This window comes from Pongo abelii, chromosome 1 (genome assembly GCF_028885655.2).
Source record: "Pongo abelii isolate AG06213 chromosome 1, NHGRI_mPonAbe1-v2.0_pri, whole genome shotgun sequence".
Classification (NCBI taxonomy): domain Eukaryota; kingdom Metazoa; phylum Chordata; class Mammalia; order Primates; family Hominidae; genus Pongo; species Pongo abelii.
The window spans coordinates 79,115,995-79,131,637 of NC_071985.2; the positions used below are offsets into that span (position 1 = coordinate 79,115,995).

General features: G+C 37.3%; 1 protein-coding gene across 2 annotated transcripts in view; it reads right to left on the reverse strand.

Annotated features, from left to right (window-relative positions):
* Positions 1 to 15,324, reverse strand: part of MROH9 (maestro heat like repeat family member 9) — a 117,508-nt gene extending 102,184 nt beyond the window's left edge. The window contains exons 1-4 of one of the 2 annotated variants that reach the window (XM_063726495.1): positions 15,202 to 15,324; positions 13,681 to 13,732; positions 5,559 to 5,620; positions 3,573 to 3,619 (exon numbers count right to left, since the gene is read on the reverse strand). In XM_063726495.1, the coding sequence (XP_063582565.1) occupies positions 3,573 to 3,619; positions 5,559 to 5,583 (72 nt within the window). In that variant the 5' untranslated portion in view covers positions 5,584 to 5,620; positions 13,681 to 13,732; positions 15,202 to 15,324. The remainder of the gene's footprint in view (positions 1 to 3,572; positions 3,620 to 5,558; positions 5,621 to 13,680; positions 13,733 to 15,201) is intronic. The other variant, XM_024232369.3, reaches the window with a different exon arrangement.
* Positions 15,325 to 15,643: the final 319 nt, after the last annotated feature.

Sequence of the window (15,643 nt, forward strand, 5' to 3'; positions counted from 1 at the left end):
AAATCTCTATTTTAAAATTCCTTCAAATCCACATAGGAAGACATCTTTCAATTTATTCATTAGGACCTCCCTCCCACACTAGGGAAAAAAAGAGGAATTTTCAGTGGCTTAGAGACAAAGAAAAACAATTTGATGATGTAAAAATAAAGGCTAAGAGAAAATAAAGAAGAAAAATTAAGACAAAATGGAGGATTTAAGGGTGAGGGACATTTACAAACATGCATAGTAAACAGCCCCTTTACAAGAGCAAAAGATGGATTGTAAATATAATTATAGACTATATCAAAATGTAGATATAGTTTGATCCAGCAATAAAACTTAGATTATTCATAGAAGCATTTTTTTGAATGGACTTTTAAAGTAGTATACCTTATTTATTTGTTTGAACATGTAAAAAGGTAATACACATGCATGTGCAGTACAGTACAAAAGTGTAAACAGTGAACAATGTTTTCAAGTCTTCCCCTTCTCTAGCTCCCATCCCCTAATTTCCATCCCCAGAATCTACAATTGTTACTGCTTTCCTGTGCATTCTCCTAGCAATAGAATATACAGATATAAGAATGTTAATGATACTCTTTTGTGAGCAGTTTTAGCCTCTAAGGTATATATACAGAAATTGGTTCTATGTTTTCCTGTAACTGCTGCCACTGTGCTCTGTCCCTCTTCTCTGCCAGCTCCCTTGCCCTGTCTTTCCCTGATAGATGGCTGTCTCCTTTATGGACTATTCTAAGTCTGATTTCATGAATTCTCCATCTTTTTTTGGTTATTAATACAGTCTCATAATTATTGTTAGTATTAAATCCTGTTTATTTAAAATCTTCAACTTTATTGTTTGTTAAAAAGTTTTCCTTGATACCCAGAGCAGGCAAGGATTTTGGTTTTAGGGTAAACACAGTATAGCTTGGTGCTTAGACCAGCAACTCTGCAGCCAGGATCTATGAATTTATAACCTTGTTCTGCCACTTGCTAGCTATGTGACTATAAGCAGGTCACCTTCTGCCTCTGTTTCCCCATTTTCAAGGTAGTACTTACCCCACAGGGCTGTTGTGAGAATTAAATGGGTTATTCATTTAAAGCACTTAGAGCATGCCTAACCTTTTATGGGTACTATGTAAGTTTTAGCTATTTTTACTATCATTGGAATGGGGAAGGGATTTCCCTCTCTCACACCTCTCTGTACTCTGTTCCCTTTCTCATCTTCCTTGTCTTTGTATCTCTGGGGTTGTAGGTGGCTGAGGAATTGGCAGAAATATGTTTCCTTTTTGGTCCATCCATGAAATAATTTATTGTCCTCTTCCTGTTGGTGATTTATTCTGGCAAGCAGGTGGTGCCCCCAACAGCCCTGCTGATGAAGAACTCAATTTACTAGGAGAGTGTCACTTTCAAGCTCCAGCTACATATTCTGGAAGATCCCCACTGTGCTGTGCTTTGGTTTTTTGTTTCTAAATTTTGAAACACCAGCCCACTTGACCCAGGTGCAGGAGTTCCCAACAGCCATCCGCCCTCAATTATACACTTCAACTCAGATGTCTGTTTTTACTTATAAGGAGTATCTTTGTATTTCATCATCTATAATTTTGTTGGAGCAACACCACTCTCCTGATTAAGTCACCAAGATTTCGTACTTTTTAGCAAAGTGTAAAGGAACTTTTATGACTAAGTCTGTGCTTACCTCTCCATCCACAACTCCTATTATTTCCTCTTGACTAGTCTTCATTCTAGATACACCTTTTGTCTTAGATGGATGCTGCAGGGTGCTGTTTAGACCACCCCTCTCCATTTCAGTACTGAAATACTCTTCCCACAACTTGTGGAAGTGTTGGCAGCTGAGAGCTTTTAGATAAGTATTCTTGAGACTTCCCTTAGCCAAAGAGCCTTCTTACCTAAGATCACATCCCTTCTCTGGGAGCAACCTACATCTAATGACTAGTTGACATGGGGAAATAAAGACCAAACCTCCTTGCCTCAAAGAGGGTCAACTTTGAAAGGTCATTCCAGTTCCAGGGTGCCCTGCAGAAGTAGCTGAGACCTATCTTGCAAGTGCATTGCAGTTCAACACCTCCTTGTACCTAATCCTGCTTCCTTCAGTTTGCCTCTACTACTAATCCCCAAGTATTGATCCAAAGAGCACATCCACTGTTATTTTAGAGTCTGCTTCCCGGGGAACCATAGCTAAAATCTATAATTCTACAAATGTATGTTGCTTTTTCTTTCTCCACGCCTTTACAGGTGCTGTTTCCTCTTCTTGGAATGTATTTCACCTTCATCTAGGCATTCTACTCATCTTTCAAAGTCCAGCTCAAATCTTCTCTGGCCCAAAGTCATATTTGAATGTCCCTCCAAATATACTTCTATCATTTCCTGAATATTGTAACTTCTTCATAACTTATAACAGTTTCTAACTACTGAATTTTTAAAAATCTCTCCCATTGGACTATAAGCAATTTGGGGCTAGTGTTTGAGTTTTATTCTACTTTGTTTCTCAAAAAGATAGCATAATATTTAATGCATAGCAGATTCTCAATAAATATTTGTTGAATAAATGAATGAGTGATTGAGTGAGTGTAATTCTAAACTGCATCTTTCTGACTCTATGGACTATACAAATGGGAAAGGATTAAATGACCCTGTTTAATAGAATATGGTTTTATTAACAACTCTCCCCATGTCCTGGCTGGAAAAATCAATTTGTCCACCAAATGTTATCAATGTTTTGCTTTAATTATCAGTGACTTCGACCTATGGATTTTGAACAAAGTCTATAAAAGTTTTAATATCCACACTGAAGCATTTCTTTTGTAAAGGTAGAAGATTACATATTTTCTTATGGTAGCCCTCCCCTGTTTATTCTGTGTTAATTTGGATGTGGATTAAAACGATGGTAGGGTCTATTAGAGGTTCAGAATTTTAAAACAATTTTGAAAAATGACTGGATGAATATCCACTAAGACAATACTGTGCTACACACTGCAGAGAACACAAAGATGAATAATCACAATCTCTGCTCTCAAGAGATCAAAGACAAGAAATCTGCAAAAGGCCTAGAAAACAATAAGATAAATGGAAAAGGAAAGACACAAACTAGAATGGCTCTCAAATAAGGAAATAATATCATTCAATCAGAGACTAGGTAGAAGGGCTTCACTTTGACGGGAAGGGTTTCCACAGTGATGATGGAAGGGAAAATATGAGTGAGGAGACTATCCAAGAGACCAGTCAGTTGATGGAGGATGGGTGGGATAAATAGGATGGGTAAAAAGTTTCATCCTTTTAAATTAGTACTGTTGATGGAGGATGGGTGGGATAAATAGTAGGATGGGTAAAAAGTTTCATCCTTTTAAATTAGTACTGAAGGTCATTTTCAGGAGCATGAGAGAGTGAAGAAGAAATGACGCTGCAGGGACATACGGGTAAAAACAATTTTTAACCAAATAGCCTTTTTTTCCCCTTTCTCCCCCAACACACGTACTTTAAACATTACTTGTAACATCCTTGTAATGGAAACAGTAAAAAGTTATTTTTTTCAAGAGAATTCAGTTACGTCGATATCCTTATAGAATATCACTTACCATGTGGTGCCATTTCACACTGTTTTGCAGAATCTGGAGACTACTCTCTAGCCAGAAAGAAGGAGATTAGTTAAAAAGGAATGAACATAGACTCCTATCATCTTAGTGGGGCCTTATTTCCAAACCTGAAGCTACTATGACCTAGATGTCAAAGCCCAACAAGGACATGCACACACACACTAAAACTATAGACAAATTTACTGTATTACTGGACAACACTTAACAAAAAGATTAGCAGGCAGGCTATGGCAGCACATTAAAAGAATAAAAGACTATACCCAAGTAGTATTTATTACATAGATGATGGTTCAATAAAAGAGAATCTATAATATAATTCTCAACATTAATTGCTAAGAAGAAATTCTACACAATAATTTTTGAGTTCCAAATTTATAAGATTTTAAATATAAACTTGATAACATTTTTAAATAAAATGGCTATGTAGTTCATGTCTTAATGTGATAGATAAAAAAGTCAGTACCAAGTGTAATTAGAAAATAAATAGAAGCATTCTTATTAAGGTAAAGAATAAAACAAAGATTATCATTACTACCACCATCATTTACCATTTCTGGAAGTACCATCAAATATTATTTAAAAATAGAAATAAATGCATATATTAAAACTGGAAAGGAAAATATAATTTTGTTTGAATTATAACTTCATAGGAAAAAGTATAAGGGGCTTTTAAATTTTTTAATGTTATCAAAATAATTTAATTAGAAGTGGAGTTATCAGTCACTGAAATGATTGATAAAATTGCCTTATGAAATTTTTAGAGCCCGCTATGTTTTCCTTTGCTTGCTTGTAGGAGGTAGCCCTTTGATAATTATTTTATGTTTTCTATTTTAATTGGTATATTTAGATTTTCTAGATCTTCTTTGATTCTTTTTTTAAAAAAATAACTTTTTATTTCAGACCTATAGGGAAGTTGCAAAGACAGTAAATTCTCGTGTATCCTTCAACCAGTTCCCTCCAATGTTAACTAACATCTTACATAATCATGGCACATTTTTCAAATCTAAAAAATTAACATTATTACAATTACATTAACTAAAAGTCAGACTTTATTTGGATTTCACCTATTTTTCCACTAATATCCTTTTCTTGTTCTGGGATCCAGTCCAGGATTCCACGTTGCATTTAGTCAGAGTGTCTCCTCAGTTTGCTCTGATCTCTAACAGTTTAGCAGTCTTTCCTTGTTTATGACCTTGATAGTTTTGAAGAACATTGGTTACGTATTTTGTAAAATGTACATCTACTTGAATTTATCTGATTTTTTTGATATAATTAGACTGGGAATATAGGTTTGAGGAAAAAATATTACAGAGTGAATGCCTGCCTGTCTCATCATGAAAAAAATACAAGATTTTGAATTTATTTATTAGTCCTACTATTTTTCTTTTCCTGAATTCAAATATTCAACTTCATCTTTATATGGGTCATTTTATTTCTGCCTTCCTTAGATTTGTTTTGTTTTATTTTTATAACTTCTTGCTTTCGATACTTGATTTCATTATTCTTATTTTTTTCTGGTTTAGTTTTCTAAGTACTAAAGGCTATAAATTTTTCTCTGTGACCCCTCTGGCTGTATACTATAGGGTTTGATATGTAGTATAATCAATACTTTGTAATTTCCTATTAATTTCCTCTTTGACCCAAGAATTGTTTAAAATAGAAAGTTTACTGGACAAGTGGTAGGTTGTTTTTCGCTTGTTTCATGAATTCATCATTAGCTTCTAATTTTTTGCATTGTTATCAGAGAATATGTCTTCTGTTTCTACTTCTGGAATTTATACAGAAATTTCTAGCCTAATATATGGTTACTTTTGTGAACGTTCTACGGGCATTAGGGAAAAAAGGTACATTCTTTGTTATCATGGTTACAGAATAACATGGTTTCTCTCTGTCATCTGCCACTCATACACACACATATACACAAAAATACCTTCTCCTATCTCTATCTATTATGTCCTAAAGCCTTACTTGTTTTTGGATTCCTTGTCAACATGCTGACAGAGGTGTATTAAAGTCTTCTACTAGTAATGCTGCAAAAAATGTCACGTATTAGTACATAAACCAGAAACTTTCCTACAGTTTTGTTTTGCTCTATCAATATGGATGGTACTATGATATACAGTATGTGGATTGTGTTAATTTTCTATAGCTATGCATCAATTTATCACAAATTTAATGGCTTAAAAATACGTTGCTATTTCAGAGTCTGTAGGTCAGAAGGTTCAGTCTCAGTTTAGCTGTAGTCTGCTCAGGGTCTCACACAGCTGGACTCAAGATGTCAACTTGGAGTGCTATCTCATTTGAGGCTCAGAGTTCTCTTTCAAGGTCAATTAGATTGTTGGCAAAATTCAATTGTTTGAGGCTGTCAGATTGAAGAACCTATTACTTTACTGGCTGCAGCTGAGGACAATACTCAGCATCTAGAAGCTGTCTGTGGTTTCTTGCCATGTGACCTGTTCCTGAGGCCATCTCACACTACCAATCTCTGACTTCTGTCTCCAACCTCCAGACCCAGACTTAAAAGACTCATGTGATTAGGGCAGGCCACTCAAATACTCTTCCTTTTAACTCAAAGATAACTGATTAGTAATCTTAATTATAGCTGTACAATTCCTTCTTCCACGTTATATAACATAATCATGAGAATGATTTCCCATCATACATCATATTCAGATCTTCATCCCATACCCTTCCTTCCTAAATATTTCAGCTTCAAGTGGAGGGATTGATATAAGACGTGGATACTAGGGGACAGGAATATTGGGAGCCATCTTAAAATTCTTCTTGCCACATAGATTTTCATAATTATTGTATCATCATAATGGATTATGAACTTTTTCATAATGTGATACATTTAAAAAATCACCTTTACTGCCTCAAAGCTTATTTTAAAGCCTGAAATTCAAGTTTGTCTGAATTATTATGATCCCAACACCTACTTAGTGGTTGTTTACACTTTTTTGGTATTCCTTTTTTCCATCTTTTTATTTGCAACCTTTTTGAGATACTTTGTTTTATAAGTACCTCTAGTATGTAACATATTGCTGGACTTTATTAGTGATTTAACCATATTTCTTTGTCTTTATACATAAGTTCAATCCATTGTCATTTATTACATAACAGATTTTGTCACTATATTTTGTATGTGCTTTTGTTGTTGTTGTTGTTACCTTTAAATATTTTATTATTTGATGTTTTTCTCCTTACTTTGTATGTGTGTGATGTGGTGTTTTTGTGTGTTTCTTTAATACGAAAGGTTTATATTCCTGTTGTGATGATGTTTAGGATTACAATAACTTCTTATATTTATTCCCCAAAACTTTAGACAGAATCTGTTGATTCCCAAATATGAGCAAAGATGAAATTAGTTCATTTCTATTTTCTCTTCTCTGTCACTCCTCATACAATTTTAGTTGATTTATTAGTGAAACCTTTATGCATTTGTGTTTATATTGCTTGTTTAATAACCCCTAGTCTTTAAAAATGAAATCAATGTATTTATTAAATTTCCCCTTATCTTTTATTTTTATTATAATTGTTATTAGCGATATCATTTTTATACTTTCAAGATGTATAATATTTACATTCAGTTCTGTAACAATAATCCTACTTCCTTTATGTCTTAGCCCTTCATGTAAACAGATTCTATGCATACTGGTAGACTTTCCCCATTCATTTCTTGTTGAGCTAAAGTTCATTTTCTTTGACTTTATTTAAGAGAATCTCATGAGAACCACATTCCTTGATTTTTTTTCACATTAAAACTGTTACACTGAGTTAAAGTTTGGCTACATGTAATACTCTTGAGCTATAATGTTTTCATAAGGATTTTACAGACATTGTTCCATTGTCATCTAGCATTGTTGTGGAAAAGGCTAAGGTTAGCTACTTTTTTTTCCTCCTGTATAGATCAAATGAACCTTTTTCTCCCTCTCTGGATTTCCAAAGGTTTCCTTGTTTATTTTTGAAATTAAGTAACTTTACAAGGAAAGAGCTCATCATTGATTGACTTAATTTTTCTAGGGACATAGTCTGCTTTTGAATCTATATGTTCATGGCACATTTTATTAAAATTTATATATTTTCTTCTCTTCTGTTATTTTGGTTCTCTTCTTTAGTGATATCAGTTATGCTTATATTTTATCTCATTTCTAAAGTCTTTCTAGCTTACCTCAGTTTGGTCCTTAATTCTCTTTAGCACGTTTGTAGCAATATTCATTTTCTTTGCACTGTTTCCAACATTGCTTTTGAAGTATTTTTAACACTCCATTTTTTTCCTGAGCTGCACTCTTTCCTAAATTCTTATATATCTACTTTGAAATCACATTTTATAGATAAAATCACTCCATTAAATTAAAAAAGTTTTTCATCTGCCGTTTGATATTTTTCGTTTTTGTCATTGATTTTTTAATTTTCTACTGTTTTCTTGTAAAATATTTGTTTAGATCCTGTATTGATTCTTTTAAAATTATTGCTTATTAGAATAAGATGGGCTACTTCCGAATCAAATATTTTCAGGACTTTCACCTGGAGGAATTTTCCTCTTGATCCAGCATAGTATATGTAAATTTGCTCTTTTAGCTTTACTTTTCCCCAACTATTTTACCCTCCTGGCAGCATTAGAGCTACTGCAGAATTGGCCTCCTTTACCCTGGCCCACCTGCAAGCAATAGCAGCTTGTTTGTGTGATTTCTTGTTTAGTTCAGCTTTACCAGCTTATCTTTGGTTCAAAACCAGAACCAAAGAAAGTTTACTTAGTGCATGCATTCCATTCCCCTTTTTCTGTCTAAGCGACTCACCTTGCTTTCCTCACATCCCTATCACCCAGGAAAAGTATCAGTCATCTATCCAGGGAGGTATCCCTGGGTCCAAACATGTGAACAAAAGCCCTATTCCAGGCATGTCATATTTCCATACAATTCAGCTGTTACTCCATAACTGGAGTGCTTTCCTTGCTGTTTTTGAATATCCCATATTTTAGTAAATGTATGTTACTGGCCTACCCTATCAAAGACTTTGCTTTAGCAAAAGTTTCTTAAAAATTTTCACAGGATTAAAGACATGCAGAAAGAAATTTTAGGACAAATCTAAAATTTTACTCTTGATAAAATTATTGGTATTCTCTGAGGGTGTGTTTGTGTGTGTGTGTCTACTCTACATTGCTGGAGGAAACTGTAATTGCCTCCCCTGAAGCAGCTGCCAAGCAAGATAATGCTGAGTCTTCTTAGGGACTCATCCCCACCACTCTTCTTTGCTTCTAGACCCGTAACTAGACTCAAGTTGCAGAAGGCCCCTAAAGTCAAGGTAGAAAGTGTGACCCATGAGGAAATGTGCTACACTCTAAAAGAATGACTTGAGTTTTCTTATTTCTACAAGCAGAAATCCAGAAAACCTGTGTAGAAATGGATATTAAAGCTGTGGGATAATGGTAGAAGAAACAAAAAGTTGAATTAGGCCAAATTTATTGATATGGGCTCACTAAGCAGAGATTCTGCATTTAATGGTGCAGCTCAGGGAGTTAGAAATGGCTCTAACTACTTGTTTGGTTAATTGGCTAAAACATGGACCAAAAAGTGGCCAATGAGGAGAAAGTTAGAAATGCCAGACCTGTATAGCTTAATGTAGAAAAGGGATTCAAAGACTTAGGGAGATTGGAATGTTAGAGTGAATTTGTCGTTTAAGACCTAGTCCCTCACGCTGGGAGTGTCCAGAAGACACACCTTTTGCCACTACAGCAAGCAATTTGTGAGGGAAGTCCCAGCATCCTTGAGGAGCTCTGTGCTTGCTCTTTTCTGTAGATCAGACCCTACTATGGTGGAAACTGCAGCCACTGAATAGGGAAATGTAAATGTGATGAGGATAATTGGATTTCAGGGTGGCAGGGGCAAAGGGGCAAGCTCAACAGCCAATGGAAAGATGAGTGCAGTTGCCTTAATGAGCAACAAAAAGTCAAAGCAGCAGTCAAAATAGTCTTACTCTTTTGAACCTATGGTATTGGCTAGTTGATCATGGTGTTCCTAGAAGTTAAACAGATAGGAGTCCTATTAAGTTCTTATTTGATTTGCATAAGCATAAAAGTTCTAGGTCAAGTGAACAAAAATATAACCTAAATAAAAAATTGAGTCATGATCCCTCAATCATTTCTCAGGCTTAAGCTGGCTTATAAACCCAGAATTCCTTGAGTGAAAGGGAGGCTGGGCCCTTTTGAAGAAGGACCTTAGTATACTACCAAAATTTATACTGTGAATCTTTCTCCCAGATTGCCACAAAGGGACCTATGGCCTTTTCCAGGTAAGTGTGCCTTGGGGAAAGAAAATAATCAGACCTTCTGGGGAGTACTAGAAAATGGTTCTGAACTGACAATAATTCCAGGAGACCCAAAATGTCATTCTGGCCATCCAGTCAGAACAGGGAACTAGGGAGGTCAGGAGATCAATGGAGTGTAGCTCAGGTCCTTCTAACAGTGGGTCCGGTGTGTCCCCAAATCCATCCTGGGTTATTACAGAGTTATTTGTTATAACTGAGGTTATTTCCTCAGTTCTGGAATTCGTAATTGGAATAGACAAGCTGAGTAGCTAATGGAATCCGCATACTGGTTGCCGGAGCTGTGGAATGAGGAATATTATGGCGAGAAAAGCCAAGTGGAAGCCACAAGAATTGCCTCTACCTAGGAACATAGTAAGCTGGAAGCAATACTGCATTCCTGGAGGGATTGCAGAGATTAGTGCCATTATCAAGGACTTGAATGAATCAGGGGTTGTCATTTGTACCACATTCCCATTTAAATTATCTATTTGGACTGTGAAGAAGATAGATCTTGGAGAATGACAGTGGATTACCATAAACTTAACCAGGTGGTAACTCTAAATGCAGTTGCTGTTCCAGGTGTGATTTCATTGCTTGAGCAAATTGACATATTCTCTGGTATCTGGTATGCAGCTATTAATCTGGCAAATGCTTTTTTTCTCCATCCCTTTCAGTAAGGTGTACATGAAGCAGTTTGTGTTCAGCTGACGAGGCCAGCAATACACCTTCACTGTTTTACAACAGGGGCGTGTCAGCTCTCCAGCTCTATGTCATAATTTAGTTTTCAGGAGTCTTAATCACTTCCCCATCCACAAACATCACACTGGTTCATTATATTGATGACATTATGCTTATTGGACCTTCTGAACAAGAAGTAGCAATACTCTAAACTTATTGGCAGGACACCTGTGTGCCAGAGAGTGGGAAATAAATCTGACAAAAATTCAGGGGCCTTCTATCTCAGTGAAATTTCTAGGGGTACAGTAGTGTGGAGCATGTTGAGATATCCCTTCTAAGGTTAAAGGTAACTTGTTGCATCTGGTACCTCCTAAAGCGAAAAAAGAAGCAGAATGCCCAATGGGCCTCTACAGATTTTAGGCAACATATTTCTCATTTGGGTGTGTTACTCCAGCGCATTCACCAAGTGACCTAAAAAGCTGCTAATCTGAATGGAGCCCATAGTAGAAGACTCTGAAACAGGTCCAGGCTGCTGTACAATCTGCTCTGGTACTTGGACAATAGGATGCAGCAGATCCAATGGTGCTTGATGCATCAGTGGCAGATAATGATGCTCTTTTGAGCTTTTGGCAGTGAATTGAAGTGCAAGCCCCCAGGATTTTGGAGCAAAGCCTTACTCTCCTCTGCAGATAATTAGTCTTCTTTTGAGAAACATCCCTTGACATGCTATTAGGCCTTAGTAGAGACTGAATGCTTGACCATGTGGCACCAAGTTACCATGTGACCTGAGCTGCTTATCATGGACTGGGTGTTATCCAACCCACCAAGCCATAAAGTTGGGTGTGCACGGCAGTACTCCATCATCAAATGGAAGTGATATATATGTGTGATCAGGCCTGAGCAGGTCTTGAAGGCACAAGTAAATTACATAAAGAAGTGGCCAAAAGCCCACGATCCTTCCTGTGTATAATCCTTCCAGTATATAATGTGTGATTATATACTGATTCATGGGCTGTGGCCAGTGATTTTTCTAGATGGTCAGAAACTTGGAAGGAACATGATTGGAAAATTGATGAAGAAATTTGAGGAAGAGATATGTGGATAGACATCTCAGAATTAGCAAAAAGTTTGAAGATATTTGTGTTCCCTGTAAATATTCACCAAAGGGTGATCTCAGCTGAGGATTATTTAATAATCAAGTAGATAGGATGACCCATTCTGTAGATACCAATTAGGCTATTTCTTCAGCCACTATTGTCATCACCCAATAGGCTCATGAGCAAAGTAGCCATAGTGTCAGGGATGTAAGTTATGTATGGGTCCAGCAACATGGACTTTTATTTGTCAAGGATAACCTAGCTATGGCCACTACCAAGTGGCCAATATGCCAGTAGCAGCGAAAAACACTGAGTCCTTGATATGGCCCAGGGTGATCAGCCAGCTACCTGGTGACAGGTTGATTACATTGGACTGCTTCCATCAGTCATAGAAGAGGAAGCATTTTGTCCTTACTGAAATAGACATTTACCCTGGATATGGATTTGCCTTCTGGGTATGCAATGCTTCTGCCAAAACTACCATTTGTGGACTTATAGAATGCCTTATCCACCATCATGTTATTCCACACAGCATTGCTTCTGATCAAGGAACTCACTTCACAGCCAAAGAAGTGGGGCAATCAGCCTATGCTCATGGAATTCATTAGTCTTACCATGTTCCCCACCATCCTAAAGCCACTTGTTTGATGGAATAGTGGAATGACCTTTTGAAGACTCAGTTACATCACCAGCTAGATGTCAATACCTGGAAGGGCTGGGGTAAGGTTCTCTGGAAAACTGAATATGCTCTGAATATGTTCAATTTATAGTGTTGTTTCTCGTATAACCAGGATTCCTGGGTCTAGGGATCAACGGGTGAAAATAGGAGTTGTACCACTCACTATTATCCTTAGTGTTCCACTAGCTTCCTGTTCCTGTGACATTATGCTCTGCTGGCTTAGAGATCTCAGTTCTGGAGGGAAGAATTCTTCCATCAGGGGAAACGACAATAATTCCATTGAACTGGAAGTTAAGACTGCCACCTGGCCACCTTGATCTCCTTGTTCTTCTGAGTCAACAGGCTAAGAAGGGAGTTATGGTGCTGGTTGGACTGACTGATCCACACTACCAAAGAGAACTTGGGCTACTATTCCATAATGGAGGCAAGGAAGAGTATGTCTGCAACACAAAAGATCCCTTAGTGTGTCTCTTAATATTACTGTGTCCTGTGATTAAGATCAATGGAAAACTACAACCACCCAATCCAGGTAAGACTACTAGTCACCCAGACCTTTATGGATCACTTTAGCAGGTAAAGAACCACAACCAGCTGAGGTGCTTACTGAAATCAAAGAAACTACAGAATGTGTAGTAGAAAAAGGGAGTTAAAAATACTGATTATGATGCTGTGATCAGTGCAGAAATGAAGACTGTAATAATTATGAGTATTTCCTTTTAATTTTGTTCTGAATACATTTCTGTGTGTATATATTAGATACCAAATATTTTTTTCTTTTCTTATTCTCTTATCACATAATACAAAATGCAATGACTTCATATTCTAGTATTTAAGTATTGTTAACATTACATCATAGTGTTTAAGTTACAGGGCATCAAGGAAGAGAGTAAACATCACTGAAGGACTTTATCTCCTCCTCTGAGAAGGGTTTAGTGTATTTTCAGTTGTATGCAGGACATATGTTGGAACAGGAATTAAAAGAAATTAAAGAATGTGTAAGCAGAAACTCAGTTATATGTAAGAAAACCCAATTCCCCTGAGAAAGAGAAAGAGCTGGAGTCCTTTAAAATTAACTGCCTGTTTTTCTGTGGCTAGTGAGCCTTATCTCTCCTCCTTTCCCAGGCATTGTGAAGACCCTGTTCTCTAGCTGTGCAGCTGCAAGGTCACTAGACAGATAAACTCAAGTCGTAAAACATGTTTTTCCTTGAAAAGTAAGAAATGATGTAATGCATGTTTCAATTAATTGAATAACTGTCTTTTTTTCTCACTTCTGTAATATGCTTCCCCCTACACAGATCTCCCCCACCCCACGAAATGATTAAAAGATAACTCTTTGTTCAGGGCTCAGTCCTTTGGAGGTTAATCCGACTGGGCCGGTGCACCTAAATAATAAATATCCTTCTCAACCCCATTGTTCTCTCTGATTCCTTATCAATCCCACTACATTTCAACATCTTAAATGGAATTATGAGCTTCTTATTGACTTTATTTGGAGATTAACTATGGCTTAAGGATATGTATATGGGTACCAAATTTTCAACGTGGGAACTCATTACGGTTAGTTAATATTACCTGTCAAACTGAGTGAGCTGTAGGATGCCCAGATATCTGGTAAACATTATTTTGGGGTATGTGTGTGAGGGTATTTTCAGAAGACATTAGCATTTAAGTTGGTGTTCTGACAATAGGAGATGACACTCCCTAATGTGGGTCAACATCTTCCAATCCATTGAGGGCCTGAATAAAACAAGGAGGCATAAGAATGCTTAGTTTTCTCTTTGCCTAACTACTTGACTTGGGACACAAATCTGCTGCCCTCGGTGCTCTGGTTCTCAGATCCTCAGAACCAGGCTGGAATTTTTATCATCAACTCTCTTGCTCTCAGGCCTTCAAACTTCACCATTGGATCTCCTGGGTCTCTGTCTTGCAGAAAGCAGAATCCATGACTTCCTAGCTTCTATTATTGTGTAAACCAATACCTTATAATAAATATATTTATCTATATAGTTGTGGTGCTGCCGGCCTTCATGAACTGGCCCAGCGAGATCTCCAAGAAGAAAATGGGGATTCCTCTGACCAGGGCGATCAGAACGTAGGGAATAAGGAACACACCTGGGGGTGGAGGCACAGGGTGGACTCAGGGTGGCCCCCAGCTAGGCTGCCCAGGCACAGTGGGCCAGCCCAGACTCCCAAGGCCCCATCACAACTTCCCACTGGGTGAGTCAGTGTAGGGGTGGCCACTGACTCAGGCCCCAGGTGGAGTCTTGAGGGGGTGGGTTGAGTGTGTTGATATAGTTGTGGTTTCTCTCATCCTTACTAATAAGAGAATCCTTACTAGTAAGGCATGAAGTTAGGAGATTAATGAATAAAGACAAATTCTTCCAATTGCCAACTTTGGCAAGATTTCTGGATGAGGGCCCATAGTAATGTAATTTTCTTTTTCTTTTTTTTTTGTCTCACTCTGTTGCCAGGCTGGAGTGCAGTAGCACGATCTCGGCTCACTGCAACCTCCGCCTCCCCAGTTCAAGAGATTCTCCTGCCTCAGCCTCCTGAGTAGCTGGGATTACAGGTGCCCGCCACCACACCCAGCTGATTTTTGTATTTTTAGTAGAGACGGGGTTTCACCAAGTTGCCCAGGGTGGTCTCGACCTCCTGACCTCATGATCCGCCCACCTCAGCCTCCCAAAGTGCTGGGATTACAGGTGTGAGCCACCATACCTGGGCAGTAATATAATTTTCTAATGTATTCATGGTTCTTTTTCTTAACAGAACAAAAATTTAAAAAAGTAGTCAGGATTAGAAAAAAGGACAAGCTTTTGACTGACAGAAATATTAATAGGAATTCACTTACATATTTGTAACTTCTCTGTAGTCACTGGTGAGACAAAGTAGTGAAGAGAAACTCTAGTATATCACCTCTCAGCCAAAGGTAAAATACTCTAGATAGTTATCAACCAAGCAAATTCTTTGAAATGTTGACACTTGTCATGGCAACCATATATTTCAAAGATTCCATTCTGGAATGAATGTGGTAGAATGTCCTGGCATGCCCAAGTGGCTACTAATGCTCACCTGTCATTATTGAAGGGTGGGTAAGTTTCTGGTTTCTGTGTTACAAGCACTGAAAGATAGTTCTGCAGACCAACAGTCCAGTAGAAGCTGGGCAAAGGATAAGAATAGAAAATTCACAGAAAGGGAAAACTGAATGGCCAATAAATATGTTAAAAGATTTTTAATCTCACTTGAAGTTATGAAAATACAAACCACTGAAATATTATTTCCCAGCTAATAAG